The following is an 18,508-nucleotide window of genomic DNA, read 5'->3' on the forward strand; positions in this document are numbered from 1 at the left end:
ATTTCTGTGTCACAACTTCTAAAAGACGAAATAATGAAATTGAGATCTCTACTGGGATCGTTTTTACTGTAATCAGGCGCAAAACACGTGACATTTTCTTTAGCTTTTAACATGTTGATGTTCGTTGGTTAGACCAAAGTGGGAACTTCGTTTAAGAAACTTAATAAATCATACTGATATGCCTAAGATAATACAATAAGGACCAAAACAGACTCACTCTCAAACTTGAGGGACCATTTGAGTTAAAACAAACTTAAACCCGTACTTTGTTCAGGTGTGAAAATGGAAAAGGAATAGTCTAAAGTCGGAAGTTAGATTTCTCTTCATATTCAACTTTTCCATTTTAGCATTTTTCCTAAATAATTAATTTGGTCCTTTTTAGTAGATGAAAAAATAATCACGGCTTTCACACTAACTTTCCACAGCCACCAAAATGCTGCATTGGAGTAATAAATATTTCTGTATTTTTAATAAAAAATTCAGAGTCCGAGCCTTAAGCATGAAAAACGTGTTTAGTAGGCACACTTTACTCTCAGGGATCGTTTGGTTGGGAAACAAATTATCCTAAAATTAATTATACTGGGCTAGTTATTCTGGAATTATTATCCCACACTATAGTAGGAATTAAAATTAATACTATATTTTCGAGAAAACTAACCCGAAATTAGTTATATATTTTATCCAAACAAGCGTGGGATATACTCATTTCAAATTTAATTTTGAAATTAATTATTAATTATATCTCGTGCTAAATGAGCCCTAAAGTGTAATATTTGATTTTTGGCGCATATCTAGATTAGTTGAGCCTAAGGGTGTCTAACGGGCCGGGTCAACCTATTTCCGGTCCGGCCCAAATCGGTTGAAACTAGAACCGGCCTGGATCGGTACAAAGGGGGTCGGGTGGGCTGGGTTAATGGGGTTGGTCCGTTCACCTTCGTGCAACCGGTTAACCGGACCGGTCAAACCCAGTCAACGTTATTTAATGTAGAACCAGTTAACCGGCCCGGACCGGCCTAGACCGGTATAACAGCTACCATTATTTATGCTTAATGTTTTAGTTTGTTAGATTAATTTGAAGTATTATTATGCATGAAAATTTAGTTTTACTCTTCTTCTTTCGTTAATTTACTTATTAAATGCAAACTTTAATTTTGTAATTTTGAAATAAATATAGCACTTACAATTTATACGTGCATTTTTTTCCCATCTTCATTGTATTCTTTATATTTTTACTTTATATTAATATAACTTACAATAGTTATACAAAATACAAAAATTAAAAATTACACTAACCCGGCCCGGCCTCTTGTAACCGTAACCCTTACGGTTCATTTTTTACCCGGATAAATTCGAACTCATTAAATCCCGTAATCCTTAACCCGTAATCAGCCCGGTTTCCAACCCGTCCAGTTCTAAATTTTGTTTACCCAATCCGGTCTGGCCCACCCGTTAGACACCCTTAGTTGAGCCAAAAGAAACTATCCAAAATTGGTGAGAAACCAAAAAAAGAAAAATTAACTTTCCACAGCAAATGAACAGCAAGTCAAGCCATGGGTCGTCCCGCTGTCCCATTTTAACTCTCTTTCTCTTTCATTTTTAGCAAGCCTTTGGTCTTAGCTCCCACAGTTAAACAATGACTAGCTTTATTTCTTTGACTCAGTAAACTGTATGACCAAATACAATCTTCTTTCTCTCTTTTCCTTTCATATTTCTTTTCTGAAATTTTCTGTTAATTGACTCTCAAGATCCAGCATTTTATACCCTCAATTGGGCAGTAAGTATATTTGCATCTATAACTTTTTGGTCTTTACTTTTATGTTCAATTTGTTTATTGGTATTTATACCTAACTCTTTCTTTAATTCTTATAATTAAAAAATTGTATCTTTATTCTGTTGTTGGCTGCTTTTAATTCTTGAAATTCTTGAAATTTGAAAGTCATATTAATAAAGCTATGAACTTTCCTTTCTGGTAATTGAAGTTGAATTTGCTCCTTTTTTGTTTGATTTAAAGAACCCTTTTTGGGTTTTGTTTTAACTATTATATCAAGAGCTTTTTGCTTTTTGAATTTTACTCTTAAAGTTGTGAATTTTTGTGCTTGTGGATGTGGAAGATCAAGTAAATTCTGTATTTTGGATAAAGTTATTTACAATTCATTTGAAGATAGTATTTGTAGCCTCAATTTGTTTATTGTTACTTATAACTAACTGTTTCTTTAATTGATGTATTATTGCCTTTCTATGAATACTTTGAACAAGGACAGTAGTTTATTATTCTTTAAAATTTGGTTGTCCTTGTCAAAAAGCTCTGAACTTTTCTTTCTGGAATTGGAATTTGCTCTTTTCTTCATTGATTTAACAACTTTTTCTGGGTTCTATGAGTCGTGTTTGTTGGGCGTTGAAGATCAGATAAATCATTTTGGGTAAAGCTTTTTTGTTGAGCCGAAGGTCTTTCGGAAACAGCCTCTTTATCCCCAGGACAGGGATAAGGACTGCGTATACACTGCCCTCTCCAAACCCCACTTGTGGGATTTTACTAGGTTGTTGTTACTCGTGTCAATTATGGTTTTTTTTTATACTTCCATCTTAAAGATGTGAATATTTCTGCTTGTGGCTGTAGAAGATCAGTTTGTAAACACATCTTTTGGATGAAGTTTTTCTTTTGTTGGATGTAGTAGTATGCGAATTTTTCTGGGCATCTGCTGCTTGCTATTGTGCTTTCTCTTGCCGAGTTTGTTTGTCGTTTTTTCCTTTAAAATCTGTGTGGAACAGTTTTCTTATTTTCTTTAGACTAATATTTCCGTGTAGAGATAAGTGTGGGATTTAAGTACCTCTAGTTCTGGAAAGCACTAGTTTGCCTTAGAAGACAACTTTATCTAGTATTGAGATGAAAGGAAACTGAATAGAGCGGATGGATACATAGATTCATATAGTTTTTCTTGTCTAGTTTGGGATTGAGGCATAGTTTACTTGACTAGTTTGGGATTGAGGCATAGTTGATTGATTGATAAAACTGACTCGTCATCTATATTTTTCCCTTGCAGTTCTTAATTTCCCCTTCAATATTTTGTAGGTTTCTGGATTTAGCTCAGGAGAAATAGGATTTGTACTTGCAATGCATTTCACATTGTTTGGGGTTGCAAACTAGTCTATAAATGTTTCATTCAACGCGTAACTAGGCCCTTCAATTGATCTAGGCCCTGCAATTATGACCAGGCCTTTCACCAAGATGGCATTGGATAACAGAGCTCTTACCACTCTTGCTTCTATTTTGATCTACTTGGTCTTGAGTCTAGATGTTTGCTGTGCTGTTCAAAGCGACATTGACTGTCTGAAATCTGTAAAAGAGTCATTAGAAGATCCATTAAATTACTTGGGGTCAACATGGAACTTCGATAATCAGACCGAAGGTTTCATCTGCAAATTTACTGGGATTCAGTGTTGGCATCCGGATGAAAGCAAGGTTCTGAGTATCACTCTTCCTGACATGGGTCTTAAGGGCAGGTTTCCACGTGGTATTCAGAATTGTACCTCTATGACATCATTAGATCTTTCGAGCAACGAGCTCAATGGAAGTATTCCACGTGATATCTCCAAAATTATAGGTTTTGTGGTAATCCTGGATCTCTCATCCAACAACCTATCAGGGGAAATCCCAGTGGATCTCGCAAACTGCTCTTTTTTGAATGACATTAAACTTGACAACAACCAGTTGACGGGTCAAATTCCTCCACAAATTGGCCTGCTTGGTCGGCTCAAGACTTTTAATGTAGCAAACAATCGATTGACCGGACCAGTTCCAAATTTCATAAATGCAACTATTCCCGCTGAGAGCTATGCCAATAATGCAGGACTCTGTGGAGATCCGTTAACTCGTTGCGAGGGTTCTTCCAAGAAACCCCGTACAGGAATCATCGTCGGTGCAGCTGTTGGTGGGGTGACTTTAGGTGCTGTATTTGTGATCCTCGGTACATCCTTCTACTTGAGAAAGATATCCAGGAAGAAGAAAAAGGAAGAAGATCCTGAAGGGAATAAATGGGCGAAGAGTATTAAGGGTACCAAGACAATCCAGGTGAGAATTTTTACTCTGCCGAATCATTATAAACTGTCTCTTTATTGACATTTCTGTGCGCGCTTTGTTCATTTGTTAAAATCAATTCTAGTGGGTTGTTGTTTTTGTTTACTGTTCCTACTGTAGCACTGTGATCATATTTATAATCATAAATTCATGTTTTCTTATAAGCATTCAACCTCCATGTTAAGTGTGAAGTATGAATTTTCACATGTTGTGTGATTTTTCTCTTGCTCAAGCTTTCTTAATTGACTTAAGGTTTGTTATTTTCAGCTTTCAATGTTTGAGAAGTCTGCTTCAAAAATGAGATTAAGTGATCTCATGAAGGCCACTAACAACTTCAGCAAAAGCAATATCATCGGGTCAGCAAGTACCGGGACTTTCTACAAAGCAGTACTTGACGATGGTACTTCACTTATGGTTAAGAGATTGCAGAATACTCAACATTCAGAGAAAGAGTTTGTATCTGAGATGGATACTTTGGGAAAGGTAAAGCACCGTAACTTGGTTCCTCTTTTAGGTTTTTGCATGGCAAAAAAAGAACGGCTGTTGGTCTACAAGGACATGCCAAATGGCACCTTGCACGATAAGTTACATTCGGTGAGTGAAGAGGAAAAAACTCTCGAGTGGCCTATGAGACTTAAGATTGGCCTTGGAGCAGCCAAAGGATTTGCATGGCTTCATCACAACTGCAATCCTCGTATTATTCACAGAAACATTAGTTCTAAATGCATCTTGTTGGACATGGAATTCGAACCAAAAATATCAGATTTTGGACTCGCTAGGCTCATGAATCCAATTGACACTCATTTGAGTACCTTCGTCAATGGAGAATTCGGGGACTTTGGTTATGTTGCTCCTGAATATGCACGAACTCTTATGGCTACACCAAAAGGTGATGTGTACAGTTTTGGTGTTGTACTTCTTGAGTTAGTAACTGGTGAGAGACCGACCTTTGTTACCAAAGCTCCCGAGACCTTTAAGGGAAATCTCGTGGAATGGATTTCAAATCTCTCTGGTGAATCTAAGCTTCACGATGCGATTGACCATTCGTTGTCTGGTAAAGGTTATGACAGTGAGGTTTTCCAGGTCCTTAAAGTTGCATGTCTTTGTGTGTTGTCTGCTCCTAAGGAGAGGCCGACAATGTTTGAAGTGTACCAGTTTCTGAGAGCCATCGGAGAGCGATATCATTTCACAACTGCAGATGACATTTTGATGATGCCTTCAGAAAGCGATGATGGCGGACATCAACTGGACGAACTCATCGTTGCTCAATAAGTAAAACAGGCTCGTTGTTCATTGATAATGGTTGAGTAAGTAAGATACAGTAATTAATATAGAATCATAGTAGTCCTCTGTAATTGTAGGTGGTTGTCTGTTCTGCATAATCTTTTTCTATCCTGTACAAATACCACGTTCACTATCTATATTGATTATTCTACTGTAAGTCCCTTCTTCATAGCTTACCCAACTATGTAACTTGTGTTTCCTTTTCTGTATTTTTATTGCTGAAGAGATTTATACAGATTAGATGTCTGTCTCTATTTTTTTTTTCTTTTTTTTCTTTTGATTGATTTTTTCTCCAGACCCTTGTATTAAGCTTGAAGGGGAGCCTTGAAGCAGCAGTCAAGTTGTCTCCTTGTGACCTACACGTCATGGGTTCGAGACGTGGAATGTCACTGATGTTTGCATCAGGCCAGGGTAGGATGTCTACGTCACCCACCCCCCTTGGGGTGCGGCCTTTCCCTGCACCCTACGTGAACGTGGGATGCTTTGTGCATCGGTTGTCTTTTTTTTCCTTGTATTAAGGTTGAAGGGAGGGAAGTGACTTAAATATTCATGATGTCCATTTGACTCTCTCTGCTTTAGATATTAGTGGAAACAACCTCTTGAACAAAATATAGGGTATGATTGCGTACAATAGACCCTTGTGGTCCAGCCCTTCCCCGAACCCCGCACTAAGCGGGAGCTTAGTGCACCGGGCTGCCCTTACTGCTTCAGATATTGGTTGATGAAGGTTTGAATTGGACCTTCCTATTATTTAGGCTGTGAGAATGATATCGATGTGTTTACCGATAGGCTTAGTAGCGTGCATGTCCCTTCATATTCTTAGATTTTTATTACGATACGTGATTTTGTTTGCCTCAGGTATTGTATTCCCTTTGCTATTATTTGATACTACTTATCCTTTATCTCCCCTTTTTCTCTTTCATCCTTCTTCCTTCCTTGCTTCCCTCTTCCTCTTCTTGGCCTTCTTGAGCCGAGGGTTTATTGAAAACAACCTCTCTACCTGCATTAGGTAGGGGTAAGGTCTGCGTACAGACTACCCTCCCCAGACCTCACATGTTGGGATCAAATTGAGTTTGTTGTTGTTGTTGTTGTTGAGAATGTTGTCGCTCTTTCCTTTGATTATTGCTATTTTGGAAGGCGTTATAGCTACTTACAAGCAGAGGCGGACCCAGGATTTGAGCGACGCGGGGGCACCGCCACTTTTAGATATGCCAATTATTAGTGACAAAGTTTGACGCCTTCCAATAATAATTATGATAAATATCAAGAAAATAAAGTTCAGTATTTACTAACATAACTAATTTGGTACTAATATAAGATTATCCGCTCATGCTTAAACTCGTTGTATTTATAATATGTGCAAACCGTGCAAAGTTTGAACTAAATTCTTGTATAGAATATCCTAATGTGATTCTAGCTAATTAAATGTTAATTAGTTAAATGTTTAGGTATCACTAATTAGAATTGAGAAAGTATATATCGTGCTGATGCATAGAAAATCATAACTCACTTGCAAATTTTCATATGGAAAACACACATCAAGTTGTCCAAGTTATTTTGCATTTTACTATCTTCAAAAGGTAAACTTTATTAGTACTTATGTGAATCCAACCGCACTCTTATTCTTGTAAAATAATATGTTTAACTTCCCCACCAGACTTAATTCTTTAATTTACCTCTTTTAATTTTCCTCTCAAATGAATTGGAAATAAAAAATTAAGAAAGAGAAAGTTCTAAACAAGGAAGAATTTAAAAAGAATAAAATAAATTTATACTAAACTAGTTCAAAACAAGATAATAGGAAAAAATATACTCCAGTTAACTACTAGGGAGTAGTAGTAAGGTAACAAAAAGGAGTAGTAAGTATAGTTGAATTAAGAAAAGTAACCCAAAAACATGAAGAAACAAATATATGAGGGGAGTTGCGATCTAGCACTGTCCGCAAATGCCAGTTCTCCTGCGAAGCTTTTGTGTTTTGAGGGGGCCAAGGAAAATATATGAGGGGTCCTCACAATACATATAAATATATATAGTAGATATATACAATATTTTTCCCGAGGCTAACCGGGTCCAGTGACCCCTCAACCCCTAGTGTAGGTTCGCCTCTGCTTACAAGCATATTCTTTTAAATGAGATGGTCATACAATTTAACATTTGTCAATTCGATGGCACCATTTTTGTCTAGATTTGTAAGTAGATTCTTTATACAAATTATTGGTAGTAACTCAGTTTAGCTCAATGAGGCCACTGGTTAAATATGCTTTAATATTTTAAGTGTACAATTTAGTCCAATAAACTCATCAAAATTTGGATTTGGAAAGAGGCATGATTTCTGCCTTCATTTTTCAGCTCTAATCTTGATTACATGATTTTTTTGCTTTCCACACTTTAAAACGGTAAATTCTTTTCCAACAACGGTCTAAAACTTGAGATGCTCCTTTTTCTGATGGAGAATCCTATTTCATTATCAATCCTAATCATATTATGAAAAGTTCCTATTTCTGCTTTATACGTTATTCTTGCCGAACCTTGCATTATTTGCTCTTGATCTTATTGACCAAATAAGTTGGGATCGGCTATATTAATCTCCACTAATCATATTTTACCATCTAAATATATCCCAGGCTAACATTACATAAAATAAAAATATAAAAAAAATACTCCAAATTCTCTATATTTTCTATTGGCATAAAATCTTTGATAGGGTTAAGGGAGTCCTACAAAGCATAAGACGACAACAACAATAACAAAAAAAAAAACAGTGGAACCCGGGGAGAGCAGTGTGTGTATGCAGATCTTACCTTTATCCTTGGGAGGTAGAGGGATTGTTTCCGATAGACCCTCAGCTCAAAATATTAACATGACAGACATATTTCCAACTAGTCGATATCACCTACAGTCAGACCTCTTTATAACAGCATCCTTAATCCTTATATAACAATACTTCAATATATGTTCTATAACATCAAAAACTATTCATAACAAATGATGTTGTTATAGAGAGGTTTGACTGTATATAGATATTTTTCTTTTATGGTATCTTATCTTTCGCTAAATCCTCGTGAATTTCAAGAAATGATAGATCCTTTTAAACAAGTTTCTTGTGATTTTAGGTCTTCTTCGTCCCTTTTTAACACATTCAGTTACCGTGATGGTACACTTACAAGAAAAGTTATTGCTTTATCTTGCTGAAGAAAATCTGCTCTATCATGTCAAAAGAAATAGAATTTCCCAATATCTTATAGAATGATCTAATATAATACAAAATTCAGATAGATAAAGAGTTACATATCCCTAAATAGTTCTGCACAATCTAAGGCAAACTCCTATGCTTCCTATGTAGTAATAGATTACATTGTTTTTGGCCAAAACTAAAAACTAGCATTTGCCTGTTATGACCAAATAATTCTACTAAGGAGATGAGCTTTCCTCATCAGAGGAACTATGCTGCCGTTTAGCTCTGAATCCACTAATGACAGGTTGTAGATTTGGATTAACTGGAACTGGAAACTTTTGAGCAGAACTAACTATCGTCCGCTCATTTATCGTTCCAACTTCCTTGCAAACGCGATCAAGAATCGTTAGGAAGTCTTTGACAACCATGAATATTCTGAAAGGGTGAGCCTCTTCTCTAGCTGAATCTCCGTGGACATACTCTGTTATTTCTTTCACCAGCGACATGGCCAACGTTTCTTGAGCTTGGAGCTTTGAAATCTTCTCTTCTGCTACTTTCATAAACCTGTTCATGGACTCGGAGAATCTTTTAATACTGCTTTCATCCAATCCAACGGTTTCAATGGATCGTACAACCTCAGCTATGTTTCCAATCCCTTTAGAAAGTTTTAAGACGTCGCTGTGGAGTACTTCTGAATCCATGGCAGCAGATTTTTTGACATTTATAAGCTCTGAACTAATACTGGAAACAACTTGGAGGCCAAGCTTCCTGCACTTAGCGTTGTCATTGGTAGTAGACTGTTGATGATTCTGATTTCCACCAGAAAGACGAGCACCTTCACCTTTTATAATCTCAAGAACCACAAAATGCAAGAGGGTTGTTTTCCCATCTGCTCCCTTGACATCTACAAGCTTTAGCAGTGTGTCAAGTTTGAAGGCATGAGCATCACCCCTATTTGTCCCAACATTCATGCGATTCCCCGTCTTCAGCACTGCTTCTAGAAGCTTTAAGAACATTCTGCTACTTCTCAACTCTTCACATGCTGCCTGTAATAGGAAAGCTTTATAAGGACATAGTTTGCAAGTTGTATTCTCACAATAGAATTAATTAACTAACTATTTTCATTTTAGAAGAAAATAAATTTGGGCGAATTAATTAACCCCTACTTGCATTGACTCTATTAGCAGGCAGTTAACAGGGCAGAATAAAATTCTGGCAGTTTCAGATCATTATACATGATTACTCCAAAACAGCCTCTCTGCTCTTCCAGGTAGGGGTAAGGCTGCGTACATCCTGCTCTCCCCAAACCCCTCACTGGGTTGTTGTTGTTACTCCAAAGTCCAATATTTAGCAGTTAATCTCCTAAAATAGGGACACGGCAACAGCAGATATACCAAGCTAATAGGATCTCTGCTTGTTCCCAGATAGTATTCAGAAATGCTCACATGCTATGTTGCTTGGACTCTCCAAAAGTGTTGCCGTATCCGTGCCGGATCCTCCAAAAATGAACTAAATTTGGAGGATCCGACACGCACCTGACAATATTTTTGAAGAATCCAAGTAACTTAGCTCACAGATACTAGTCACAAGAACAACACGTTAAACAATCGTTCCTCCAAAATAATATAATGCTTAATATTTCCAGAGTTTGATTTTTCAAGATGCATAATTTTATGCCTTTAAGTTGTTAGTGTTGAGCATCAATACTTTACACAAGTTTTCTTCTGATCAAAATCAAAATTCTACTCGTGAATAGATATCAATAACAAGTAGCAGCTGATACAACAACAAACCCAGTGAAATCCCACAAGTGGGGTCTGGGGAGGGTAGTGTGTACGCAGAACCTTACCCCTACCCTGGGTAGGTAGAGAGGTTGTTTCCGAAAGATCCTCGGCTCGAGAGAACGAATAGAAACAAGCAACAAGTAGAAGCTGATGATGACGTGAAATAATTACCTCTAGAGTTTCAAATGACTTTCTGAGATAGTCAACCTCATAATCAAAATTTGATATATACAGCATAGCATCTACCCTTTTGAATGCAAAAGGTATATCAAGCACTGCTTTCAGAAACTTCTCCGCGGGGCCAAGCTTGAATGGAGAATCATCTTTGTATTCTTTTAGTTTACGTTCCTCCTCTTTGGATGGAGCCATCTTCAATAAAATCTCAAGGAGTTCAGTCCCAATATTTTCAGCATTTCCTGAACAGAAGATGTAATTTGTTATTGCACTCTATTCTCCTACATACACACTTTTTTAAGTGTAAATACACTTTAACTTCTGCCTATTGACGAAACCATTAAAGAACAAAGGAGCATAAGCTTTAACACATTATATTAGTCTAATACAATAAGAGCAATGTATTTTAATTGGGAATGTTATACAGAAATTCAACCATTTGTTCAAAATCAAAGTGAATATATATTGAGTGATTATGTGCCAGCCAGTACTCAGCAGAAGGTTTTTGGCATTAAACGCGCACTTCCATCATTCCACTCATTTTTTCAGCTATTAATTTGCAATTCAAAGAAGGATATAACTCACATACAATGGCAGTGTAAAGATTGTAACACTATTGTATTTTATCCTGTAGTGTAAGTTAACTTGCCTTACCTTTCAGGTTACAAATCCCACTTTTTATGAACGGTTACATGTAAAGGGCTACCCGATGCACTAAACTCCCGCTATGCACGGGTCCGGGGAAGGCCCAAACTACAAAGGTCTATTGAGTCTTAAACTACATTTATGCAGAGGTTATTTCCGCGGCTTGAACCCGTGACCGTCTGGTCACATGGCAACAACTTTACCAGTTACACCAAGGCTCCCCTTCTATAGACGGTTACATGTAGTTATCATTAAGGTAACATGATAGTGTAAAAGCTATTTTATACTATCAAAAATTAAACTCCTCAAAGAATGTTAGAACCAAAGTATACCTTCTAAGAGGGCTTCACATATTTCCTCTGTGGTTACATTTAGAGCCCTCAGCAAAATCGCAATGTTTTGCGACTTCTTAGGATCAAGTACCCTATTCTCTTGGCTCATCGAGGGAACAACAGGGTGTCTAGCTGTTGCGCTTGTATTCAAAGCTGGATTCTTCACAACAAACAATGTTTCTATCATCTCTTCATTCAATCTGCAAATATAAACCAGCTCAATTCAACTTACACTAAAAAAGTTAATGAATATCTATAATGACAAATATAATCAGTAGTAAGAGTTCAGATTATCATACTTAAATGAGCTTGATTTCAGTTGATCCCACACCATTTCGCGATCCGAACTTGCTCTTACTTTATCCCAATGCAAAGTCTTCAACTTTGGCTTCAGTATCTCATCACTTTTCTCCACATTTTTCTCAATAGAAAAGCTCTCAATATTTTGATCATTTTTTTCCATAGGAGAAATCAATACTGGACTATTATTTGCAGATATCTTAACTTGAGGCCCATTTACAGGATTTGCAAATGGAGGTGGAGGAGGAGGTGGACGCTGAGGTGGTGGAGGGGTCACAACGGCGACCAGTTCCGGTGACTTAGGTCTTGAACAACTTTCCCTTTTTGGACTCACACTCGCCGGAGGAGAAATGCTCAAAGATACCGACCGGCTCGGCGAACCCGACCCGGAACTCGATGATGAATCCGAACCCGACAAACTCGACCCGACAAATTTATCCACTTCAACAGCAGCAAAATCTCTACGTGACAATGATCCAGCTCCAAAAGAGCTCTCTATATAACCCACAGACTCCTCAGTAGAGTAAAAATCATCATCATTACGGATATTCCTGTAATTTTGACTTAAATTCCGTCCATTTAACGGCGGAAGTGGACGGAGCTCCGGGGAGGCCATTTTTCTTGAAGATGGAGCTGTATTAGGGTTACTACTACTATTAATACCGCCATGTGAATTGACAATAGTACCCAAATAGAGAAACTCTGAACTAGTTTGAGATGGTTGTTGAAGCTTAGGAATACTATTACGATTAGTATTACCATCATTTTTACTACTACTATGATTCAATCTATTACTATTACTAGATCTTTGAGTTTTTGGGTCATTAAAATGGCGCCTCCTTTTCTTTGCGTGCAAGCAGATGGCGATGGAAAGAACAACGATAGCAGCAAGAACACAAGTAATGGCAGTGATAATGAGCTTAGAGGAAACATGCTTAGACTTGGAGGCATTTGGGAGGTTAATATCAGAAATATTCGCAGGAAATGAAACGAGTGAAGAAGGGGAGGGTGGGGAGGGTGGGGGTGGTGGAGAGGGGTAGGTGGGGAAGAAGGGGTTGTTGTTGTTATCAGGAGTTGAAGGTTGAAATGGGTAGGGAGTAGGGGGGGCTGGAGGAGAGGGTAGGGGGGGTTGAGAAGGTGGTGATGAGTCTATCGGAAAAAAGGATTCGTGGAGAACACGGCGGTTGTGGGCGGAGACGGCGGCGAACGATACACAGTGAGTTGAGAAGAAAAGGAAAAGGAGGAAGAAGAAGAAGAAGGGAAACACCATTGTATACAAAATGCTGCACTGAATCAAGAACCAAGAATCAAGAAGAAGAAGAAGAGCAAGTTGTTCAAAAAGAGAAAAATATGAAAACTTTATGGTAAAGGGAAAAACATTGCTGTGTACAAATGCTCTGCTCTGCTTTTTTTGTATTTGGTCAATGAAAACTGCTGCTGCTAGTTGAAGAAGACAAGATACATAGGGAGGAGTGGACTGAGTTTACAGTAGGAAAAAAAGGACAAGAGATTTTGCATTAAAATTTGCATGGCCGTTGAAAAAAGAGAGATCCAGAAGAAGAGAGAAAATATGTGTGTATGAAAAGGTAGAAAATTAAGGAGATTATGGAGTAATTATTGTAGTATTAAAAAGTACGTAGTATTCCTAGAAGAATGGACCAATTTAAGGACAGTGGTATATGTTGGTGTATCCAGCTAATAATATTCCGCTGTTGAATGAATGATCATACAGTACTTTCTGCTGCCTGTTGCTGTGATTGAACACGTAGCCTCGTCTGTTCCCGATATTTTTTTTAATATTATTGTGAATTTTTACTATAGAAAATATATTATAACTCGTCCGTGATAACTTCTTCGGATTTGCGTGAACCACTACATTGTCTGACGATAACCTTGCCTGACCGCTTCCGTTCTGACTGAGCTGACCGTCGCACCTGACTTCTAGTACTGAAAGACGTGACTTCAGGAGTGGATTTCGGAAGGAAAGACTTCGTTTACTTCCATGGCAAAGAAAGAAAGGCAGGTTCAGGCGATTGATCAAAAAAAGATTTCCTTCCCTTTCTTTATGACAGAGCAATTGAATGAAGCGGTGCGGGGCCCCGGTCTTCGGCCCGAGCTGTATGAGGCAAAAACTCCCGAACTTGGTGGTTAAACTATACTGCAGAAATTGAGAGATATGTTTGCAAGCGAGATAATTGTCTTTTCAACATAGCAGCATCTCTTTTCGGGAGACGGTTGAGTCACCCGATATTTTTTTTAATATTATTGTGAATTTTTACTATAGAAAATATATAATGTATTATAATAGAATATAAAATTTGATTCCAAAAAAATTTAATTTTTATAATAAAATATTATTGATGTGAGTTATAACGATGTTACTCAGTTTCAAAATATTTCTTTTTTATATTGAAATTCTAGAAAAAAAATGAATTTTTTTAAGAAAAAATGGTATTTAGAAATTAGAGTTGTGTTTGGATGTAAATACAATTTAGAGTTATTTTTGAATTTTTGTGAGTGATTTGAAGTAAAATTTCTACCTTTTTGGAGTTTTTCAAATTTTCAAAAAATTCCGAAATTCAACTTCAAGTGAAAATTATAATTTTTCATGGCCAAACATCGCCCTTAGTAACTCTTTAATTCTAATTTTTTATATGTTATTTTTAAGATCTCAAGATTCAAAGATATTTTGATGCATACCAGTACATATCTTTAGTTTAAGAAGATAATATTTAATTTTTTTATTTTTTAAAATTTCATGTTCAATCAAATTAAGAGCCCGTTAGGACATAAAAAATTCCTTTTTTCAAAAATAAAAAATAAATTCAAAACAATGTTTGGTTATGAAATTTTTACAATTTTTCAAATTCAACTTGAAAATGCATTTTCGAATTTAAAAATTGCTCGAAACCAGTTTTTCAATTGAAAAATTGGAAAGTTGGTATTTTTATGTTTTGTAAATTTATCCTATATTTTTTAAATTTATAAAAGGACCTCAATTAGTTATTAAACATAGGTAACACCTACAATTGTCCACCATCTAATTGAGCGACCTTGGACTATATTTTGACATCCGCTATTGAAAACTACAATTTATATTTTTATTTGAAGGAGTCACTACAACTTCTATTAGAGATTGTTTGTACAGCTAAACAAATAGCATGTTTAATTGTTTGTTTCAAATAGGATAATCAAGTCAGGTTGGTTTTAATATTTTTTACAAATTATAAGGTATAAATCATGTTTTATGATTTTAAAAAAATACATTCTAATATATTGCATAAATTATAATCAATCACAACTTTGTGTTCAAATTAAATTTTAATGAAATTTTAAATTTTAAAAAAAAAACTTGAAATTTATGTCCAAACGCCTATAAAATGCGAGTAATTTATAAGTGGGCCCCTTTCTCGTACCTCAATGATTCGGATTTTGATCAATGTGTCTGTCCCATTGCTTTTACCACCTTGTCCTACTTCCTGCAGCAATTACACCTTTGCACAGGAAGTAAGTAGATATTTATATTATGTTTGTCTTTCTTACATTACATTTACTAATCACAAAAACAAAAAAAAAAACAAAAAGAAAAACAAACAAACAAACAAACAAATATGAATGTATTTTGTATAGTACTATTATAATATTATATAAAAATATATATTTTATTGACTAAGTATTATTTTTTAAACAGCTAAAAATATACATTTCGCAATATCCTTCGCGAAACAAATGTCCTTATTCCCTTTTTTTATGCTCGTCAACTATTTTTAATTAGCCATACAAAACGAGTTCTTAACTTTGCTAATAAATAGAACGAGAAAGGCAATGAGGTTTCTATAATTCTGGATGTTAAGCTGCATGATTCTATACTTCCATTGCATTATGATTGAATAATAAAGGTAATATATTCCTAGTTAGTAGACAGTAATAGTATCATAAATAAATTTTAAATAAAGCATCATTTGATTGATTTGTAATATTATACACAAGAATGTGGCCGACAATGATTTAACAATTATTTTAAACTTCATAGACATTAGTGCTCTTCTTAGTCCTTACCCCATATTTAAATCAACAGAAAAACACCTCCCACGTACAGTAGGTATATTAAACTAATAAGTACTACACATTGTGTTTGTAGATGACTCATCAAGACCGAGGAGGGAAACAAAGAGAATTAACCTATTTTTATTTCGGAACAAGGTCAAATATATTCTTTTACTTTCGTTTATTGCTCAATTCTATCCCCGCTATATTTTTCGTTCATATATATCCCTAACGTCCAACAAAATTATATATTTATAGTCGTTCAATTTCGGATTTTGGATTGTGTTTATTAAAATTTCGGATCTGATTCGATTGGTATAATTTTAATACGATCTGATCCGAAATCCGAAATTATTAGGGCATGTATAAATACTAAACTTTAATTTCAGATAATTAGTACTTCCTTTACATTTTTCTCCAAGTTATTACCTTTACAATTGATGGATTTAACAATATTGGCACCGTTGTACTCTCATAATTGCAGAAACATGAATTTTTCTTACTGTATAACCTCTTTTACAAAGAAAATATACATATGAGTTTGTAACTTTGAGGCATATCAATCCGATTCGAAATCCAAAAATCCAATTCGATCCAAACTTTAAAATCCGATCTGATCCGATATTAATTCGGATCGGATTCGAATTGCATTTTCTAGAATATGAAATTCGAAATCCGATTCGAAATGTGCTAAATCCGATTCGATCCATGCACAGCCCTACTAGTGATAGTACATCAGCACATTGCCGATGTGGGACTCAAGTCTATACCTTACAATGGACCATAATAAACCACCACGCTCCATAATCGGCGTCCCCGATATATGTGCGCTAGACTTTTCTAGCCCCAACTTGCATTGCAATACCGGCGTCACCATCCATGGCACGGTGGTCACGGAGAACGGTGAGTAGCTCTAATACCATTGATACAACCTAGGGAGAACTACACCCCAAAAGCTACTCCCCTCATTCCAATTTATGAATATGTTTGACTGGCACGAAGTTTAAGAAAAATTAAAGACTTTTGAAAGTTGTGGTCTTAAACAAGTAAAAAAAGGGCCAGAGCATTTGTGTGGTTATAAAAGCATCTCATTAAGGGTAGAATTGAAAGTTTAAGCTAAATTGTTTCCAAATTTAGAAAGGGAACATTCTTTGAACGAACTAAAAAGGAAATAGGTTCACATAAACTGGAACGGAGGGAGTAGTTATTAAGGTGGGAGAGCCCAAAGCTATATAAACTTCACATAAGCACATTGCACTACTGATGTGGGAATCAAGTCACATAACTTGCAATGGACCATAACAGACCACCACGCTCCGCATCCGTCGTCCCCAATGTCTGTGCACTAGACTTTTCTAGTTCTGGGCGAACACTGTAATACCGGCGTCAATATCCATGGCACGGTGGATAGAGGGGGCGGTGAGTGGCTCGGATACCATTGATACAACCTAGGGAGAACAACATCTCAAAATCTAGTTATTAAGGTGGGAGAGCCCAAAGCTATATAAACCCCACATAAACACATTGCAATACTGATGTGAGACTCAAGTCACATACCTTGCAATGGACCATAAAAAAACACCATGCTCCGGATCTATCGTCTCCATCGGCTATGTGCTAGACTTTTCTAGTCCCAGGTGAACACTGTAATACCGGTGTCACCATCCATGACATTGTGGCCACGAAGGGCGGCGAGTAGCTTTGATACCATTAATACAACCTACGGAGAACTACACCCCAAAAGCTAGTTATTAAGGTAAGAGAGCCCAAAGCCATATAAACCTCACATAAGCACATTGCAATATCGATGTGGTACTCAAGTCACATACCTTGCAATGGACCATAACAAACCATCACGCCCCGCATCTGTTGTCCCCAAAGGAATATAACAAACCACCACACTCCGCATCTGTCATCCCCAACGGTTGTGCGCTAGACTTTTCTAGTCCCGAGCGAACACTATAATATCGGCGTCACCATCCATGTCACGGTGGGCACGGAAGGTGGTCAGTGGCTCTGATACCATTGATACAACCTAGGGAGAACCACAACCCAAAAACTAACTATTAAGGTGGGAGTGCCCAAGACTATATAAATCTGACATCAGCACATTGCAATACAGATGTAGACTCAATCCCTTACAATGAACCATAACAAGATATGTGGCTTTTCCGGTGATGGTGGTCGTTTCCCGGCCAAGTAATTGTCGGAAAAGAAGTAGAGGAAACTATGGGCGCACAAACGGCGCAACATGTCATGTCCGTTAAAATAGGGGTAAGTATAGAACTTTGTTGGACGACAAGGATATATATAAACGGAAAGTATAACAGGGATAAGATAGAATAATAAACAAAAGTAAAAGGATATATTTGGCCCTTTTCTGTTTTTTTATAAAATTTAAGTTCAGTGCACCGTTGGTATGTAAATAATAATATTTGATGTAAATATTTACGCAATTACCTTATTAATAGGTTAATTATAGATAATATTTATAGTAGATATTAATAAATAACCTAGCAAAGATAATAAGTGATCTGTTATCACAAACTAAATTGTATTGATAGTATAAATTCTTTTATGCTATGAGTATATATAAGTTAGTAAATTATTGTGCGGAGAAGGATCGTATTCCAAGGAAATGTGATGCAAATAACCTATTTTAATATAAATATTAATGACTAATTTTACAATT

The 18,508-nt window shown here is 36.4% G+C and overlaps 2 protein-coding genes across 4 annotated transcripts; one reads left to right on the plus strand and one right to left on the minus strand.

Annotated features, from left to right (window-relative positions):
- Positions 1-1,539: 1,539 nt before the first annotated feature.
- Positions 1,540-5,613, plus strand: LOC104218927 (probably inactive leucine-rich repeat receptor-like protein kinase At5g48380). Of its 3 annotated transcripts, none has more exons than XM_009769539.2 (3): positions 1,540-1,774; positions 3,071-4,069; positions 4,343-5,613. In XM_009769539.2, the coding sequence occupies exons 2-3, from the start codon at positions 3,206-3,208 to the stop codon at positions 5,345-5,347; spliced, it is 1,869 nt and encodes a 622-aa protein (XP_009767841.1). In that variant the 5' UTR covers positions 1,540-1,774; positions 3,071-3,205; the 3' UTR covers positions 5,348-5,613. The 3 variants fall into 3 exon arrangements, with proteins under 3 accessions (XP_009767841.1, XP_009767850.1, XP_009767856.1); XM_009769548.2 differs by lacking the exon at positions 1,540-1,774 and adding an exon at positions 1,933-1,969; XM_009769554.2 differs by lacking the exon at positions 1,540-1,774 and adding an exon at positions 2,238-2,537.
- Positions 5,614-8,571: 2,958 nt separating this feature from the next.
- LOC104218940 (formin-like protein 1) lies at positions 8,572-13,330 on the minus strand. The gene is made up of 4 exons (XM_070147735.1): positions 11,769-13,330; positions 11,470-11,669; positions 10,490-10,734; positions 8,572-9,580 (listed from the first exon to the last, which is right to left on the minus strand). Exons 1-4 carry the CDS (start codon positions 13,037-13,039, stop codon positions 8,771-8,773), a joined length of 2,526 nt encoding a protein of 841 aa, XP_070003836.1. The 5' UTR covers positions 13,040-13,330; the 3' UTR covers positions 8,572-8,770.
- Positions 13,331-18,508: the final 5,178 nt, after the last annotated feature.

Source organism: Nicotiana sylvestris, chromosome 6 (genome assembly GCF_000393655.2).
Source record: "Nicotiana sylvestris chromosome 6, ASM39365v2, whole genome shotgun sequence".
Taxonomy (NCBI): Eukaryota; Viridiplantae; Streptophyta; class Magnoliopsida; order Solanales; family Solanaceae; genus Nicotiana; species Nicotiana sylvestris.